The sequence below is a fragment of the Sciurus carolinensis genome, chromosome 7 (assembly GCF_902686445.1).
Source record: "Sciurus carolinensis chromosome 7, mSciCar1.2, whole genome shotgun sequence".
In the NCBI taxonomy this organism is placed as follows: domain Eukaryota; kingdom Metazoa; phylum Chordata; class Mammalia; order Rodentia; family Sciuridae; genus Sciurus; species Sciurus carolinensis.
Genome location: NC_062219.1, coordinates 28,030,609 through 28,046,773, shown reverse-complemented (window position 1 = coordinate 28,046,773; position 16,165 = coordinate 28,030,609). Strand labels below are relative to the sequence as shown.

Sequence of the window (16,165 nt, the reverse complement as noted above, 5' to 3'; positions counted from 1 at the left end):
ACAAATTCCTCCTCCCTTCTACCATGAAACAGTGAGAAGATGACTGTCTACAAATCAGGAATGGAGTTGTCCCCAGATGTCAAATTGATTGCCACCTTGATCTTGGACTTCCCAGTTTCCAGAACTGTAAGAAATTAATTTCTGTTGTTTATAAACCATCCAATCTACAGCATTCTGTTATAGCAGCTTGAATGGACTATGCTACCTGGCCTTTTGGGGCTTCTTCTAGCCCAGTGTCACCTGTGTTACAGCAGCAAAGAGAGGAAGAGCCGTGTCTGCTCCTGGGTCTTTTTCCAAGGCAGAGAATGAGATTGACAAGTGAGTCTAGGACGAACTCAATGGTGCAGTTTTATAAAGTGAGGCCACTACATTTTTTAAAAGAAGTACCTTGAATATAGGTCTCTAGGTACAGTCCAAGGGTGTGCCACACTCTCTTAATGGATTCAAAGATAATATCTCAGGTCATCATCTAAGTATGCTGCAGCTTTAATTTTATGCCCAAGAGCACAAGCTATTTCCATTTTATTTTGTAGGGAAAACTATGCAAAGATTAGTGTCTGCCGAACACCAGTAACAAGTGGTGAACTCACAAAGAGCAGAGGTAGCCAGCCTCTATGGTTCCCCACACCACTGCCTTTTGAGGCTGAGGCATTCTGACTTTCCATTGAGGACAATGTGATCATGGACCAGTGTAGACGCGGCACTTCTGGGGGCTTCATTTTGGGGATCATTAGAGTTACTCAAGCTGATGACTTAAGGATGCCCTGCCCAGTCTTGCTTAGAGAAAGAACCCAGATGTTCCAGCTCAGTCTGTCCTTCTAAACTGGAGCAATGAAGGAACAATGAGGCTCTGAGTTGTTTGACATCGGGGCAACATGTCTTGGAAGATCTTTGTGTCCACAGAACCTGGCAAATAAATGCTTTTGAGTGAAACCGATCAGGTACTTGTGGGGCTGATGGAAATCATGGCAATGGGTCTGGACTCAGATTTACATGATCTTCTCAGTTGGGGTAGAGAAGCGTGAACCACCAAATGTTCATAGCTTGAAATCACCCAGGTAAGCTTCCATTACACACAGGGAGCAGCATGGTTGGCACATTCTGAGAGAAGCTTTGTTTGTTTGTTGATTGAATCTAGGAGCACTTTACCACTGAATTACATTCCCAGTCCTTTTTATTTTTTATTTTGAGGACTGTCTCACTAAGGTGCTGAGGCTGGCCTTGAACATGTGATCCTCCTGCCTCAGTCTTCCAAGAGTTGTAGGATTAGGGGCGTGTGCCACTGTGCCCAGTTCAGAGTTGCTTTTTAATGAAGGCATAGTAACCCTTGGCAAGTGGTTGCTACATACTGCAATAGGAAAATATCTTAATAGGCTTGTAAGAAAAAAATACCATCCCTGAGTGAGAGGTTACAAAGAACTAATGCATGAGAAACACTAGAGGGTGATTAGCCAATTTCAGGAAGTAAAATTTGTAAATAACTGCATTCTAATCACCAAAGAAGAGCGAAACAGGTATGACTGCCTTCTAATAGATTATCTTAAGTATTGGTCTAACTTTGTCATGTTGAAAGACATATTTTCTTCTGTCTCAAGTTGTAAACCAATTATCTTGAAAAAATATTAAGGGATCTCTCTTCCTTTCCCTCCTAATTATATATCAAGTGCCCTTGAAAAGTAAGTGTTCTAAATGGCACTTAAAATATGATTCAGGTGCAACTTCCCTGAGAAGAAAGACTGCACTGTGTTGCGTAAAGGAAGGGCATGGATTGGTGCTCATTATCAGTTACTTTGAACTTGAGTTTCTTCCCTGATCTCCCATCCGTACTGCCGTTTCTCTGACAACTCATGGTGGTACTTGGGTGCTGTCTCGGTTTCACTGTACTGTTCATTACACAGGGCACGGGCTGCCTATCCTATCCTGCTGCCTTCCAGTAACTGTTTACATGAGCAGGTCAGAGAGGTTCTAGAATGCTTGTTCTAGTGGTGTTTCTAGACACGTGGGAAACTACCCATCTTCTAGCACTTACTAACTGTGTGCCCTTAAGTAAATTACTTAACTTTTGTAGAATTTGTGCATTTGGATAAATGGAACAATGACCTGCCTCTTGGGCCTGCTGGGGTAATTAAATAAGATTCTTTAAACAGAGCGCCTGGAACAGTGCCTGGCACAAAGAAAGAACTGGATAATTATCACCTTGGGGATTGTCATTCATGGCTCCTGTTCTCATTTTACAGTTAAGTAGACAATGCTGAGGCAGGCTGAATGACTTGTCCTAGTTATTCAGCCATTGGTGGATGCTCACACCCAAGGGTTCTGACTGCAACAGGGCTCTCTCTTCTAGGATACTCACCTATGGCCTTTAGGAAATGCTCCACAGGACTTTGATGTGGGAAAATTTTGCATGTTACAGAGAGTAACTTCTAAGAAGAGAGAGAAGAAATCCAGTGAGGCTAACAATTTGTCTTGAAGTTTTTCCTGGTGGTGCTGTTCATGGTGATATGCATTCAAAGAAGAGCATCTACGATGAGCTAGAAATAGAAACTGCAATAGACACTGCGGTACAGTGGGGAGCAGAAACTCCCCACTGTCCCCACTGGTCAGCTCTCATGGAGCAGGTATTTTCTGAGTCTGGGATACAACCCATGAATACATAATTTCCTTGCCAAGTATGTGCACATTTATATGGATGAGTGATGAGTAAGTCATGCAGAAAAATCAGTGTTATTTCTTTATGGCCACGCCTCAATATATAAATCTATGTGCTTAAACATGTTTGTGAATATTTTGCTTCTGGTGCTTGAGAGCAAGCAAGACTTCAAACTACAGACTAGTTTAGAGATAAATATATTGGCATTTACCCTTTAAGGAGGGTATTCATCTTCAAAGTAGTTTATTTTCCATGGTACTGCGCAGTTCATGGCATTTGAGAGATGCTTCCTTTGGATTAAAATTTTCTGCAGAAGTAGTTTATAGACATGTAAAAAATTCAATATCATTTTTTTTAGTGGTTATATTTTTATTTTTCTCTCAACATAGCATTTCCCGGCTTGGTTCCCAAAAGTTGTTGAAAGCAGTTTCAAATGCTTCTGAAAGTGCAATTCACCCTCTAAAGATGAAGCTTTGTACTGAACAGGATATTCAGATTTAAGTGTACCAGGCTCCACCTGCAGCTCTGAAAAGAGGAGTTTAAGAAATTCATTGCTGTGGGGTACTTTGTGCAGAGCCTCCCAACATGCCTGTTTGGCGGATGCCACTCTTCATTTATACATGTCTGCTCTGTTGTTTGTTAGGGGACCAGCCCTGCTAGCTTATGTCATCTCTTGAATGGCTGGCTTCCCTTCTTTTCCTTTTTAGAAAACAAGAACCTCATTTTCTCCACATATCATGATCTCTAAAGTGATAATGATTACCATAGTACCTGTGGAAAAGTAGATTCAGATACGGATTGGTGTCACTACTTGATAATGTGCCACAGAAAGAAAAACATAAAAGAAAGAGCAGGGTCAAGGATAAACCATTGGAGACTTATTGAGACACTGGAAAGAACTGCAATTGGAAACTCCAAGTTCAATCAATGGATATTTATTAAATATCAACATGCATGTTTCACTTACTTTTCAAATAATTTTTGCTTCTTTTTATCTTCCCAGAGGCAATGTAATTCTTTCATTAATTTCTCCATTGCTTGAAAATTTCAGAAAGCCAGCAAGATAAAAATGTGAAAAAAAAAATAGAAAAAGTAAGGGAGTCTTGAAAACAATTACACTTTGGAGCTCTGGAAGCAAAACGTCAGGCAGAAAAGATAAACGGTAAATGAACAAAAGGACCATGGAAGGAGGAAAATGGAGATTGGCTTTAAAAAAAAATTATCAAAGAGTTGTAGTGAAGAATGTCAACAGCTTGTGACTTTTCAATGTACATGCAGGCTGAGCATTTAAAATCGGAACTGCTCCCAAATTTGAAAATTTTTCAATGTGCATGTGATGTTATAAGTGGTCCCCACCCAGTCCCAAGTCATGGTTGTAGTCAAAACAAGGGTTCAGTTTTAAGGGGGAATGCTTTCAGTTTTTCACCATTTAGAATGATATTAGCCATGGGCTTAGCATAGATGGCCTTTACAATGTTAAGGAATGTTCCCACTATCCCTATTTTTTCTAGCGTTTTGAGCATGAAGGGGTGCTGTATTTTATAAAATGCTTTTTTCTGCATCTATTGAAATAATCATGTGATTCTTGACTTTAAGTCTATTGATATGGTGAATGACATTTATTGATTTCCTGATGTTGAACCAACCTTGCATCCCTGGGATGAAACCCACTTGATCATGGTGCACTATCTTTTTAATATGTTTTTGTATGCGATTTGCTAAAATTTTGTTGAGAATTTTTGCGTCGATGTTCATTAAGGATATTGGTCTGAAATTTTCTTTCCTCGATGTGTCTCTGTCTGGTTTAGACAGTCCAAAGAAATTAAAGGGATACGAATAGGAAAAGAAGAACTCAAACTATCCCTATTTGCTGATGATATGATTATATACTTAGAGGAACCAGGAAATTCCACCAGAAAACTTTTAGATCTCATAAGTGAATTCAGTAAAGTAGCGGGATATAAGATCAATGCACATAAATCTAAGGCATTTTTATACATAAGTGATGAATCTTCAGAAAGAGAAATTAGGAAAACTACCCCATTCACAATAGCATTGAAAAAAATAAAATACTTGGGAATCAATCTCACAAAAGAGGTGAAAGACCTCTACAATGAGAACTACAGAACACTAAAGAAAGAAATTAAAGAAAACCTCAGAAGATGGAAAGATCTCCCATGTTCTTGGATAGGCAGAATTAATATTGTCAAAATGGCCATACTACCAAAAGTGCTATACAGATTCAATGCAATTCCAATTAAAATCCCAATGATGTACTTTACAGAAATAGAGCAAGAAATTATGAAATTCATCTGGAAGAATAAAAAACCCAGAATATCTAAAGCATCCTCAGTAGAAAGAGTGAAGCAGGGGGTATCGCAATACCAGATCTTCAACTCTACTACAAAGCAATAGTAACAAAAACGGCATGGTATTGGTACCAAAATAGAAAGGTGGATCAATGGTACAGAATAGAGGACACAGACACAAACCCCAAAAAATACAATTTTCTCATACTAGACAAAGGGGCCAAAAATATGCAATGGAGAAAAGATAGTCTCTTCAACAAATGGTGCTGGGAGAATTGGAAATCCATATGCAACAGAATGAAACTAAACCCATATCTCTCACCATGCATGAAACTAAACTAAAAATGGATTAAGGACCTCGGAATCAGACCAGAGACAGTGCATGTTATAGAAGAAAAAGTAGGTCCAGAGCTTCAACATGTTGGCTTAGGACTAGACTTCCTCAACAGGACTCCCATAGCACAAGAAATAAAAGCAAGAATCAATAACTGGGATAGATTCAAACTAAAAAGCTTTCTCTCAGCAAAGGAAACTATCAGCAATGCAAAGAAAGAGCCTACAGAGTGGGAGAAAATCTTTGCCAATCATACTTCAGGTAGAGCACTAATCTCCAGAATCTATAAAGAACTCAAAAAACTCTACACCAAGAATGCAAATAATCCAGTCGACAAATGGGCTAAGAAAATGAATAGACACTTCACAGAAGAAGATGTACAAGCAATCAACAAACATATGGAAAAATGTTCAACATCTCTAGTAATAAGAGAAATGCAAATCAAAACCACCCTAAGATTCCATCTCACCCCAATTAGAATGGCGATTATCAAGAATACAAGCAACAACAGGTGTTGGCGAGGATGTGGGGAGAAAGGTACACTCATACATTGCTGGTGGGGTTGCAAATTAGTGCAGCCACTCTGGAAAGCAGTGTGGAGAGTCCTTAGAAAACTTGGAATGGAACCACCATTTGACCCAGCTATCCCACTCCTTGGCCTATACCCAAAGGATTTAAAATCAGCATACTACAGAGATACAGCCACATCAATGTTCATAGCTACTCAGTTCACAATAGCCAGATTGTGGAACCAACCTAGATGTCCTTCAATTGATGAATGGATAAAGAAACTGTGGTGTATATATACAATGGAATATTACTCAGCCATAAAGAATAATAAAAATATGGCATTTGCAGGCAAATGGATGAAATTGGAGAATATCATGCTAAGTGAGATAAGCCAATCTCAAAAAAACAAAGGACAAATGATATCGCTAATAAGTGGATGATGACACATAATGGAGGGTGGGGGGGGTTAGTGTTAGTGTTAGAGTTAGGGTTAGGGAGGGGGGCAAGAATGGAGGAAGGAAGGACTGTATAGAGGGAAAAGAGGGGTGGGAGGGGTGGGGGGGAAGGGAAAAAATAACTAAATGAATCAAACAGCATTACTCTATGTAAATTTATGATTACACAAATGGTATGCCTTTACGCCATGTACAAACAGAGAAACAACATGTATCCCATTTGTTTACAATAAAATAATAAAATTAAAAAAAAAAAAACAAGGGTTCACTAAAAATATTACCTAAAATTACCTTGTAGGCTATGTGTATAGGGTAGATATGAAACATAAATGAATTTTGTGTTTAGACTTGGGTCCTATCACCCAAGTATATGTATGTATATATACTCTCATATATATATCTCACACACACACACACACACACACACACACACACACCTGGGTGATGGGACCCAAGTCTAAACACAAAATTCACTTATGTTTCAAATCTACCCTATACACATAGCCTACAAGGTAATATATGTGTATACATATACACATACATGTATATGTTCCAAAATCTGAAAAACTTCAAAATCTGAAAACGTGCTGCCCACATCATTTCAGATAAGGGCCACTCAACCTGTAAGCGCTTTAGTAAGTAAGTCGAGAAGCATTAGCAAATCTATTTAGCAAAGAATAAATAGGATCGATGGGATGAAAAAAACAGGGTGGCTCTCTCCCTCATGACACCCTTTTCCATGGTGCCTCATTCATAAGGATCACGTGTCTCTTAAGACCAACTTTCCTCAGTTTTTATGTTTATTTATTTAATTTACATTTTCACGTGAGATGTAAAAGAAAAGAAACAACAGAATTTAATTTTGACAAATCATTTGAGAAAACCAGCACAGCTAATTGTTAGTGATTGATTAACCCTGAGGTATGGTTATATTTCTTTTTGGAAAGGAAGAATGAAGAAAAATAGTTTCCCCATAGTCAGAAGTAGTAAATTTTTCACTTTGCTCACTGGATCAGTGTACAGGGATGCTTCAAATGCTCCTCAGTTCTCTCCTGACATCTCTTGAGCACATTTTCCTCATCAGCCCACCTATCTGCTCATTCTTGCCTTCTATACTTATTTCCTTCCTTCCATCCATGCAAATATTTACTATTCATTTTAAACATTTACTATTCATGACAATTTGAAATACCATTTTTATAAAACAACTAGCATTACTATCAGTAACAAACGTTACCATGAACTACTCATCTGTGAAAAAGAGATAGGTGAATGGAAGAGGATGGTGGTGGATAGAAACGGCACAAGACACACATTTCCTCCAGTCACATGCGATTCATTAGCCTCTGTTGGACAATCTTCCTGCACAAGTTACCGTCTAGCTCACAAGAGCTCTGGTAAGCTGTCACTGTGGCACTGGATTACAAAGTGTGTAACTGGGTGTGACTGGGTGATGGTGTACTGCTGGCTGAAAGGTTAACTTAAGCCACTGGAGCATAGTACTGCGCGTTAACTTAAGCCAGTGGAGCATACAGCAGAAATGTATAAGAAAATATGTCCTTGATGTAATCCCTCATCAGGTTGTGATCAGGAAATGGAAAAGAATGACTTGAAATCCACTCACTTGTATGAGTTAGAATGAGTCTGTGGAGAGAAAATAAATTGCTGTATTGTTGCTCAAGTAGTATTGTAGGGGGCACATTGGGGGAGATGTAATGAGGCCAGTCTGCAGAGTGTTGTGCAGGGGCTGGTGTCAGTGCAAGAGAGAGTGAGTGGAAAGCTGGTGGGGAGGCAAAGGTCTGTGGGGCTGGCCAGCCTGAGGACAGGGAGTGACAGGAGCAGGTTGTTTCTGGCAATTGGAGGGAACAAGGTCCAGTGAAGTACCGGTCCGGTGTCAGGTAGTGCCCTGTGAGCAGGGAATGGGCTGAGTCTAGGTACAGATGCTGACCATCTCCGGACCTCAGAAATCATTGAGCCCTGCTCCTTCATGGCACGTTTCATGCGTAAGGAAACTGTAGTCCATTCAAGGTAAGCGACTTGCTCATAAAGAGGGAGTGGAAGAGGAGGGGCTGGAATTTCTATCTGCTGACTTCTTGGCCACCCTATTTCCCCCTCTGCCCTGGGTTCCTGGTTGCAAGAACTTTCTGTTTCAGCAGAAGTATTTTTGAGAAGTAATTCCATGTAGCAGTTTCCTTTAGTTCTCAAGCAAATAATCAATAGAATCCGTTGGTTGGGATTTTGAGGCATATGAGGCTGAGAGAATGATCAGACTTTCTAATGGAACACCAAGAAAGATGAGGTGTGACACAGCAAACATCGTCAGAAGGTGAACTGTTTTCCTGTAGGCTAACTCTTCTCTATAGTGACAAGCACACTTTTGTTTTGAGGGTAACCAGAATGAAGATCAGACCTCTTCAGGTTGAACTAAGCTGTTAGTAAATGCACTAAAAGGAATAGGGGTTCACTTCTGCATAGATCTTCTACAAGACTGGGTCATTCAGGTATTTATAGTATTTTGCAAGATATAACAAAGTGAGTGGTCAGGATAAATGCAGAGCAAAAATGAGAGGACCTATAAAGAAGGGTCAAAGGCACTTACGGTTAGTTTTGTAGGGATCATATAATAACATACCACAAACTGGGTGGCTTAGAACAATGGACATGTGTTCTTTCACAGTTCTGGAGGCTAGAAGTCTGAAATCAAGGTATCTTCAGGGATATGCTCCCTTAGAAGCCTTACCTCTTCCAGCTTCTGGGGCTCTGGGCGTTCCTTAGCTTGTGGTGGCGTAACTTCAATCTCTGCCTGTCCTTGTCTTCATATGACCTTTCTGAGTCCTTTCCTAATAAACAGTCTACTCTAACCCAAGAATGATTTCATCATGAGGTCCTTAACTAGTTACATATGCAAAGACCTTATTTCTGAATAAAGTCACAGTCTGAGGTTCTGGTTGGGCATGACTTTGTTGGAGACACTATTCAATTTGCAGTTGCATTAACAACATTGGAACTTCTCCAGGAACAACATGGAGACTGGATCGATTCAGTCATTCCCTTTGCTCTTGTCCGTTAAAGCTAACAGGGCCTTGAAAGGACTGTGTGGACTCAGGAAGTGGGAAATAGTACCTAAGGTAGAAACCACAGCTGCAAACGAGTGCCTTTTCATAACTGTGGTTTGATTCCGTATTGCAAAGAGCCATAGACCACAAAGCTGCCAATGCCCTCGAGGTCAGCCTATAGCGACAGAGCTCCTGACTTCTCCTCATATAAAAGCACCCCTCGCGGAAGGTTCATCTTTTCCATGGGATTTTGCTGTTGTTGGTTTTTTGTTTGTTCATTTTAAACTTTATAAGAAAAAAAAATGTATGTGTAAAGGAATATTAATACCTGGTAGTTTACAGATAGTATTTGTTTAGAGCTGGTTTTTAGCTTTACTTCCCCGTTAATATTTAAATTAAGAAGAACAACATTTACAATGAATTGCAAATATTTCACATAATAGGGATGGCACACTGCCTATGACTACATTGAATTTATTTGTTTTTTCCTAAAAGTGTTCAAAGTGTTTGTAATAAGATTTATTTGGACATCAACTTTCTTTTCTGATTCATCTTTTCTCCTCAAACAGGGAGAAGTGATATTATATGTATATACATATATACACAAACACAAATTAACCAACAATTCCTGTGAGTCTCAGTTTAAAGGACCTGTCCTTTAGGAAGCACTGCCTGATGCCATGATTGGATCAGGTGCCTTATTCTGTGCATCTAAGGAAACTTGTTTTCCTTAATTCTGACATTTATATTCCAATGTACTTGTCTGTGTCTGGAGACTCTAGGAACAAAAGGGCCTTGCTTTCTTGTTCACCCAGAAGCCTTAGAATAGTTCCTGATATGAACAACACTGAATGAATGAAGAATGAATGAAAAGCACTCCAAGGAAGACTATATAAAAAAATCACATTGGGTTAGGATATATTTAAACTTTTTGAAAACTCAAAATAGATGCATTTTGAGATAAATATGAAGGCAATCCTGTTTTGTTCAATTTGATCACCTTAAGTACTTCATTCCCCTGCATTTGTAATTCAATTTTTCTCTTAAAAGTCTGTGAACTAAACTTAAAAGTTACATGTGAGCATTTAGTAGGTAACTGAGTAGACCTTTTGTAACATATGTATTTAAATTCAAAATGGATGGGGTGCTGAGACAGAATAATACAGATAGTTACGTTTCACATGTAAAATGGTTCTGCTTGGAGCAAGGGAGAGAATTTTCAGCAAAAGTGCTTCATGGAATAAAGGTAGGAGGCAGAAGTCTAGGGAGACTCAATCCCTTTGCCAAAGAAATTGCTAAAGAAATTTGAACATCATGTCTCTATTAAGCACTCATTGACGGCTCTCCCTTATATTTGTGTTATGGAAAATATGAGAAGCCCTCATTTCTGCCTTCAATATTCTTTCAGGTCTGACACTTCTGCAAGTTTCACTTAAGCCGTGGACACAGGAGGGGCTAAAGAGGAGGCGCTGGAGAGACTGCATGTTTACCACTCTAGAAACATCCTGCTCACTACCCTACAGGTCTTTGAGGGTAAGTGTGATGAATAGAATTGTATTGCTCAAAAGAAATAAGTTGAAATCTTATCTCCTAATACCTCAGAATGTGCCCTTAGTTGGAAATAATATTTTTACAGAGTTGATTGAGTTAAAATGAGGTCAACAGGTGAGTCTAAGTCCAATATAACTTGTGTCCTTATAAAAAGTAGAAATTTGGACACAGAGATGGACATTTATAGTCTTCCTGGAAACTGTGTAAAGAGATATAGGGAGAATCCCATATGAATCCCATATGAGAAGGCAGGGAGATACAGGGAGAATCCCATATATGATATCCCATATATCCCAAGTCTTGTGCCTACAAGATTAGGAATACCAAAAATTTCCAGTTACCAGAAGTGAGGAGAGAGGCATGGATGAGATTTGCCCTCACAGCTCTCAGAAGGACTCAGTCCTGCTGACATCTAGATGCTGGGCTTCTGGTTTCTGGAACCACGTTATGTTATTTTCAGCCAGCCAGTTTGTGGTTCTTTGTTATGGCAGCCTTAAGAGACTTACCGTAGCGTTTGTGTGTTGCTTGCTTATATCTTTCCTCAAAAATGAACACAAGTTAATTGAGGAGAAAAATGAAAACTCTAAGGGCTGCTGAGTCACCTGAAGGTAGAGTTGAGGGGTTTGATGTAGAGGGGAAAAATACCAAGTTGGGAGGGTGAAAATTTAAATGGGAGAAGTAGTATAAATAAATTCTACAATCTCCCACATCGCCAAAACACAAATGGAGCTGTAGGGAATGGGATTTTAGATTATTTAGCTGAGAGGAAGCTGGATGCAAAGAACACATGTTGAATGCCCATACTGTATCCCAGGCATTTGATCATGTGGTGGATGCAGTGAGTAAAGTAGCCATTTTGGTGGGCGTGCAATGGCTTACCCTCAAAAAACAGAACTGAATTTGTAGAGATAATATTTAAAATCATTGAAAAATTTTCTTTCCAGAAAAGATTAGCCTTAGTGGCATTAAAGATCACCATTCCAAACAAATCCTAGATAAAACATTAAGCCATGCTTTCTTTTATATTACGCTCTGAGAAGCAAACAGAAAATCACCTCTACCAAGTGAAACTGTATTAATATGAAATTCTGAGTCTAAATGTATGTGTCATAAAAAATAACAAAAATCAGAAAGGAGTACTGTGTAGGCATCATAGAACCTAAAAGGGGTGAAGGAAAAAAGAAATAACTTAGATAACTTTGGTCAATAGTATCTTGACTGATAATATAAATCTAAAGACTAAAGAACTATATGCATGTTCTGTAATCTAGTTAGTAAATGTGTTTCTCACAGGAGCACAGGTTGGCAATTCTGAGGCTATGTAGAATTGAACATATAAGTCAATTTACTGTAGATAATGAGAACAAGGGCTGGGTCGTGGCTCAGTGGTAGAGCACTTGCCTAGCATGTGTGAGGCATTGGGTTCGATTCTCAGCACCACATATAGATAATGAGAACAAGATCATGAAGACAAAGAAAGGCCAAGGAACTGTTCCTAGAAATGAAGGGGAAATGATAACTAAATTAAATGTGAGATCCTGCAGGAAAATGAATTTATTGGAAAAATGGGGAAAATTCAAGTAAGGTCTCTAGTGAATAGAATTATACCAGTGTTGATGATTTTCTGGTTCTTTACAGTGTAAAATGATTATGTAATATGTCAAAATTTGGAGGAAACTAGGTGAGGGGTACATAGGAACCCTGTACTATATCTACACCTCTTATGTCTGAAATTAGTTCAAAATAAAAGGTTAAAAAATTATGAAAGTTTAGTTAGTTCACTGGAATCATTTATATATGTGTGCACCTGCATGTGCAGTATGTCATAGAATTCCTCAGTGAAACAAGATACCCTATGCCTCTGTTTATATCAGATGAGACATTTCAACAAATACCCTCATTGTATTACTTATAGTGTGTTAGTTCTAATAAGCATTGTTCTCATAGTAATATTTAAATTGCATTCTAAGTCTCCAGAACTAAAGTTAGATTCATTGGTTTGTAGACAGAGTTAACTCGGCATTTTTCTCCTCTGAGGATGCAGAACTCCTTGAAGGGAACACATTGGAGCTGAGATGCCAAGTCTGAGCAGGAGTTAGCCAGGACAGTCAGGAGTAGAAACACTCAAGTATGAATCCTCAAGATGAGAAGCAGTTTGACTTGCTCTAGGAACTAGAAAAAGGCCAGAATAGCAGGGATTACAGTAGGATTAGAGAGACAGGTATGAGTAGGCTACATAGAACACTTACAGGAGAATTTAGCATCATTCCAAGAAAAATGGAGGCCTTTGAAAGGTTTTGAGCAGAGACACAAGACCTGGGAAGTCTCTCACTCTCTTATTGGCTTTAAATATCTGTTTATATAATGCTGGCCACACCTCTTTATCTTTATCATACCTGTAGGTATGGTGTCCAGGCAACTACATCCACCTTCTAGCCTGGTTTTCCCAGCAGTCCCCAGAGTGCCTAGAGATGACAGGAGCATGCTAAGACCTCCTGGGTCAGAAAAAAGTTTGTGTGTTTGTTTACTGCAAATTTTGCTTTGAAGACAACAATATGACTACCTTCATTAAATCTCTTTGATTTTAAAGAAAAACAAGCAAATAAATTGTCTTTTAGTTGAAGACTCAGTGTGCCAAAATCAAAAGCAGTCTCTTTCCATTTAGCCTATCGCGATTATTAATGGACAACTAAACTTTCTGATAAATTTAGGATTTGGAAGAGAAACTATTTTGTGCATAATATCTGTTTTTTCAAAAATCCTTCCAAGAGGGAAAGATGGAGTGATATCCAGGACAATAAAAATGAACTGGGAACATTATCACAGTTCTGGACTTTCTATTGAATTGATATGTTTTAATAAATGTTTGGAAATATGTAGGACTATTTAAAATAAACCTGACCAGTGTTTTTTGTACATGTAATATTTGCAGCTATCCCCTGAAATTTTCTTTAAGTATTTCTGTGTTTTATCTGTTTCTGAATGTTTATTTATTACAAGGTACACAGTGACACTCCATATATTCCACATTCACCTTGCTATATTATTATGAAAATAATTCAACACATTATTCTTATTTTTCACAGCCATTAGTAATTTCCGGTTGAAGGTTGTGCAAAAAGAACAAGTTTATCACATAAACCATAATTAGGGACCATAGTTAGTATGAGCCAAATCTGGTTCAAACATGAAGCTTCAAAGATAATTTATTCTCTGATAATGCTTATGACTCTGTTGTTGCCTTGGAATAAAAAGTTTCCACATAATAAAAGGTTGTTTTAAGTTAAAAATTAATCTCAGTTATAATGTAAATCTGGACTTAGCATATTTCTCTTACTAGAACAGAAAGCAGAAGAATAGAGGATTTTGGTTCAAATAAGTTTGTTTAAATTTAAACTTTGTTTTCAAAACAAATAAAACCCCACAAAGATCCTTCCAAGACCTGTATGCACACTTTTCTTTGTACCTATCTTCAGCTTACACAACTCTCCTACTACCGCCCCCACTTTGGCTAGAAGGACATGGCAGTTTCAGATAGCTTTTCTCCCTACATTCACTGTTGCTCTTCAGTTCTGGGATCAAAGTCACAGAACCCTGAACCTAGTCTACATAAAGTACAGTCTTCCCAGGAGCTTTGCGATTGTTGTCTTTTATTAAAATAAAAAAAATCCAGCTATCTTGCTTTACATTTTTTTCATACGACAGAAATACAGAAGGAAAAAAAAATCATAGTTCACGAATTATTCTGGTTTACCGGATTCCAATTTGTAAAGAGCTTAAACTTCAAAAGAGCAAAAGAAAAACAAAAAGACTCCATTACCCGATGTCATAAATCAGAGAAAAGTGTTCTTATTTCTGAAAAATGAAAGCGCACGTATCTGTACATGGTCACAACTGCATAGGGGAAAATGTGCCCAGGACAGGGGATGTGGCTCTAGAAGCGCTGTTCCTTCTAGATCCTGGCACTTCTTCCAGAAGTTTGGATTTTTTTAAAACGCAATCTTCTCTGTGTTCTTGTCACAGGATTCTGATCCGGGAGTGTCGGAATCCAAATCGGACCTCTGCAGGCCGGGGACCTGGGACGTGCGGGCAAGGGCGTCCCGCACGGTGGCTGCAAGGTGCAAGCTGCGGGTACCGCTCAGAGCGACCACCGCCAACCCTCACAAAGGCGGGCACTAAACCCGGCGTCGCGCAAACCTGACCCCGAACCCGGGCGCGGCAGATGGCGGCGAATCTCTCCCTAGGGCTCTGCGTGCAGAGAGCGGGCAGGGCGCCCCGCGCCTCACTCTCCACTTAGCGAAAGCGAAACCCGGCTCCCCACGTCCGCCACCCGCACCCGCGGCGCAACCACTTACCTGCACGTCCAGACGGTGCGGCCAAGAGCAGCAGCAGCAGCAGCAAAGGCAGGCTCTGGGGACCGGGCGCCCGGGTCTCGGGGCCGCGCATGGGCGCCGGGACTGGGTCACATCTCCGCGGCAGTTGGCTGAGTGCGACGTCCCCTTGAGCCACCGGCGGCAGCGTGTCCTCCCCGGAGCGCCCTGGCTCTGCGCGCTGCTCTCCTGGGCTCCCCAGGTGGATGCCAGCGGGAGGGCAGCTTCCCGTTGCTTATGGTTCCCAGTCACTCTGGGTTTCAGACCTGAGAGTGGAGCGTTTCCAGCTCCTCGGTTTCAACGCTCTCGCCAACGGGGTCACTATGCAGGTGACAGCTCACTCCACTAAAGAGTGAGGTCAGCACATCGCAAAGCGATTCTGGTATTCAGGTTTATCTGCCGGTCACTTAAAATGTCAGATTTAACAACGGAAGAAAGTTCTGGGAGCATGAAATGGATAGTTATTTCCCAACGTACTGTTAGGCACCCTGCCATATCTGTTGGGTTTAGTTCAAACTTCACCACCTACAAGTTAGATATTCTTTTGTGTTACAGGTGAGAACAGGGACACTTCATGTCCTGCAGTCAGTTCGAATGAAGTTCCGCAGGCCTCTGAACGGTAGCTCATATTTCACCTCAGGTCTGTTTTTAGGTCCAATTCTCAAATTAGTGGGAGATGGGAAGAGTGAAATTAAGGAAAAATTGTTGGAATGGAAAAAATCTGAGACCTGCTCTCACTGCTGGTCCTTTCTAGGTAGTTCTAAAGGTTGTGCACAGCCCCAAAATACAGAAGTAGATTTACCTCTCTGATATGTGTCCCCTCCCTAATGCCTGTTTTCAAATGCACAGAGAAAGAGATGTGAAATTGAATCAATTGAATCAATTACCCTTATTTTAGGAGAACAAAGGTTTTCAGTAACTGAGAAAACA

General features: G+C 39.8%; 1 protein-coding gene across 1 annotated transcript in view; it reads right to left on the bottom strand.

Moving 5' to 3' along the window:
- Positions 1-15,620, bottom strand: part of Il20ra (interleukin 20 receptor subunit alpha) — a 38,911-nt gene extending 23,291 nt beyond the window's left edge. Inside the window, exon 1 of the mRNA XM_047557126.1 lies at positions 15,221-15,620. Within this exon, the coding sequence (XP_047413082.1) occupies positions 15,221-15,311 (91 nt within the window). The 5' untranslated portion in view covers positions 15,312-15,620. The remainder of the gene's footprint in view (positions 1-15,220) is intronic.
- Positions 15,621-16,165: the final 545 nt, after the last annotated feature.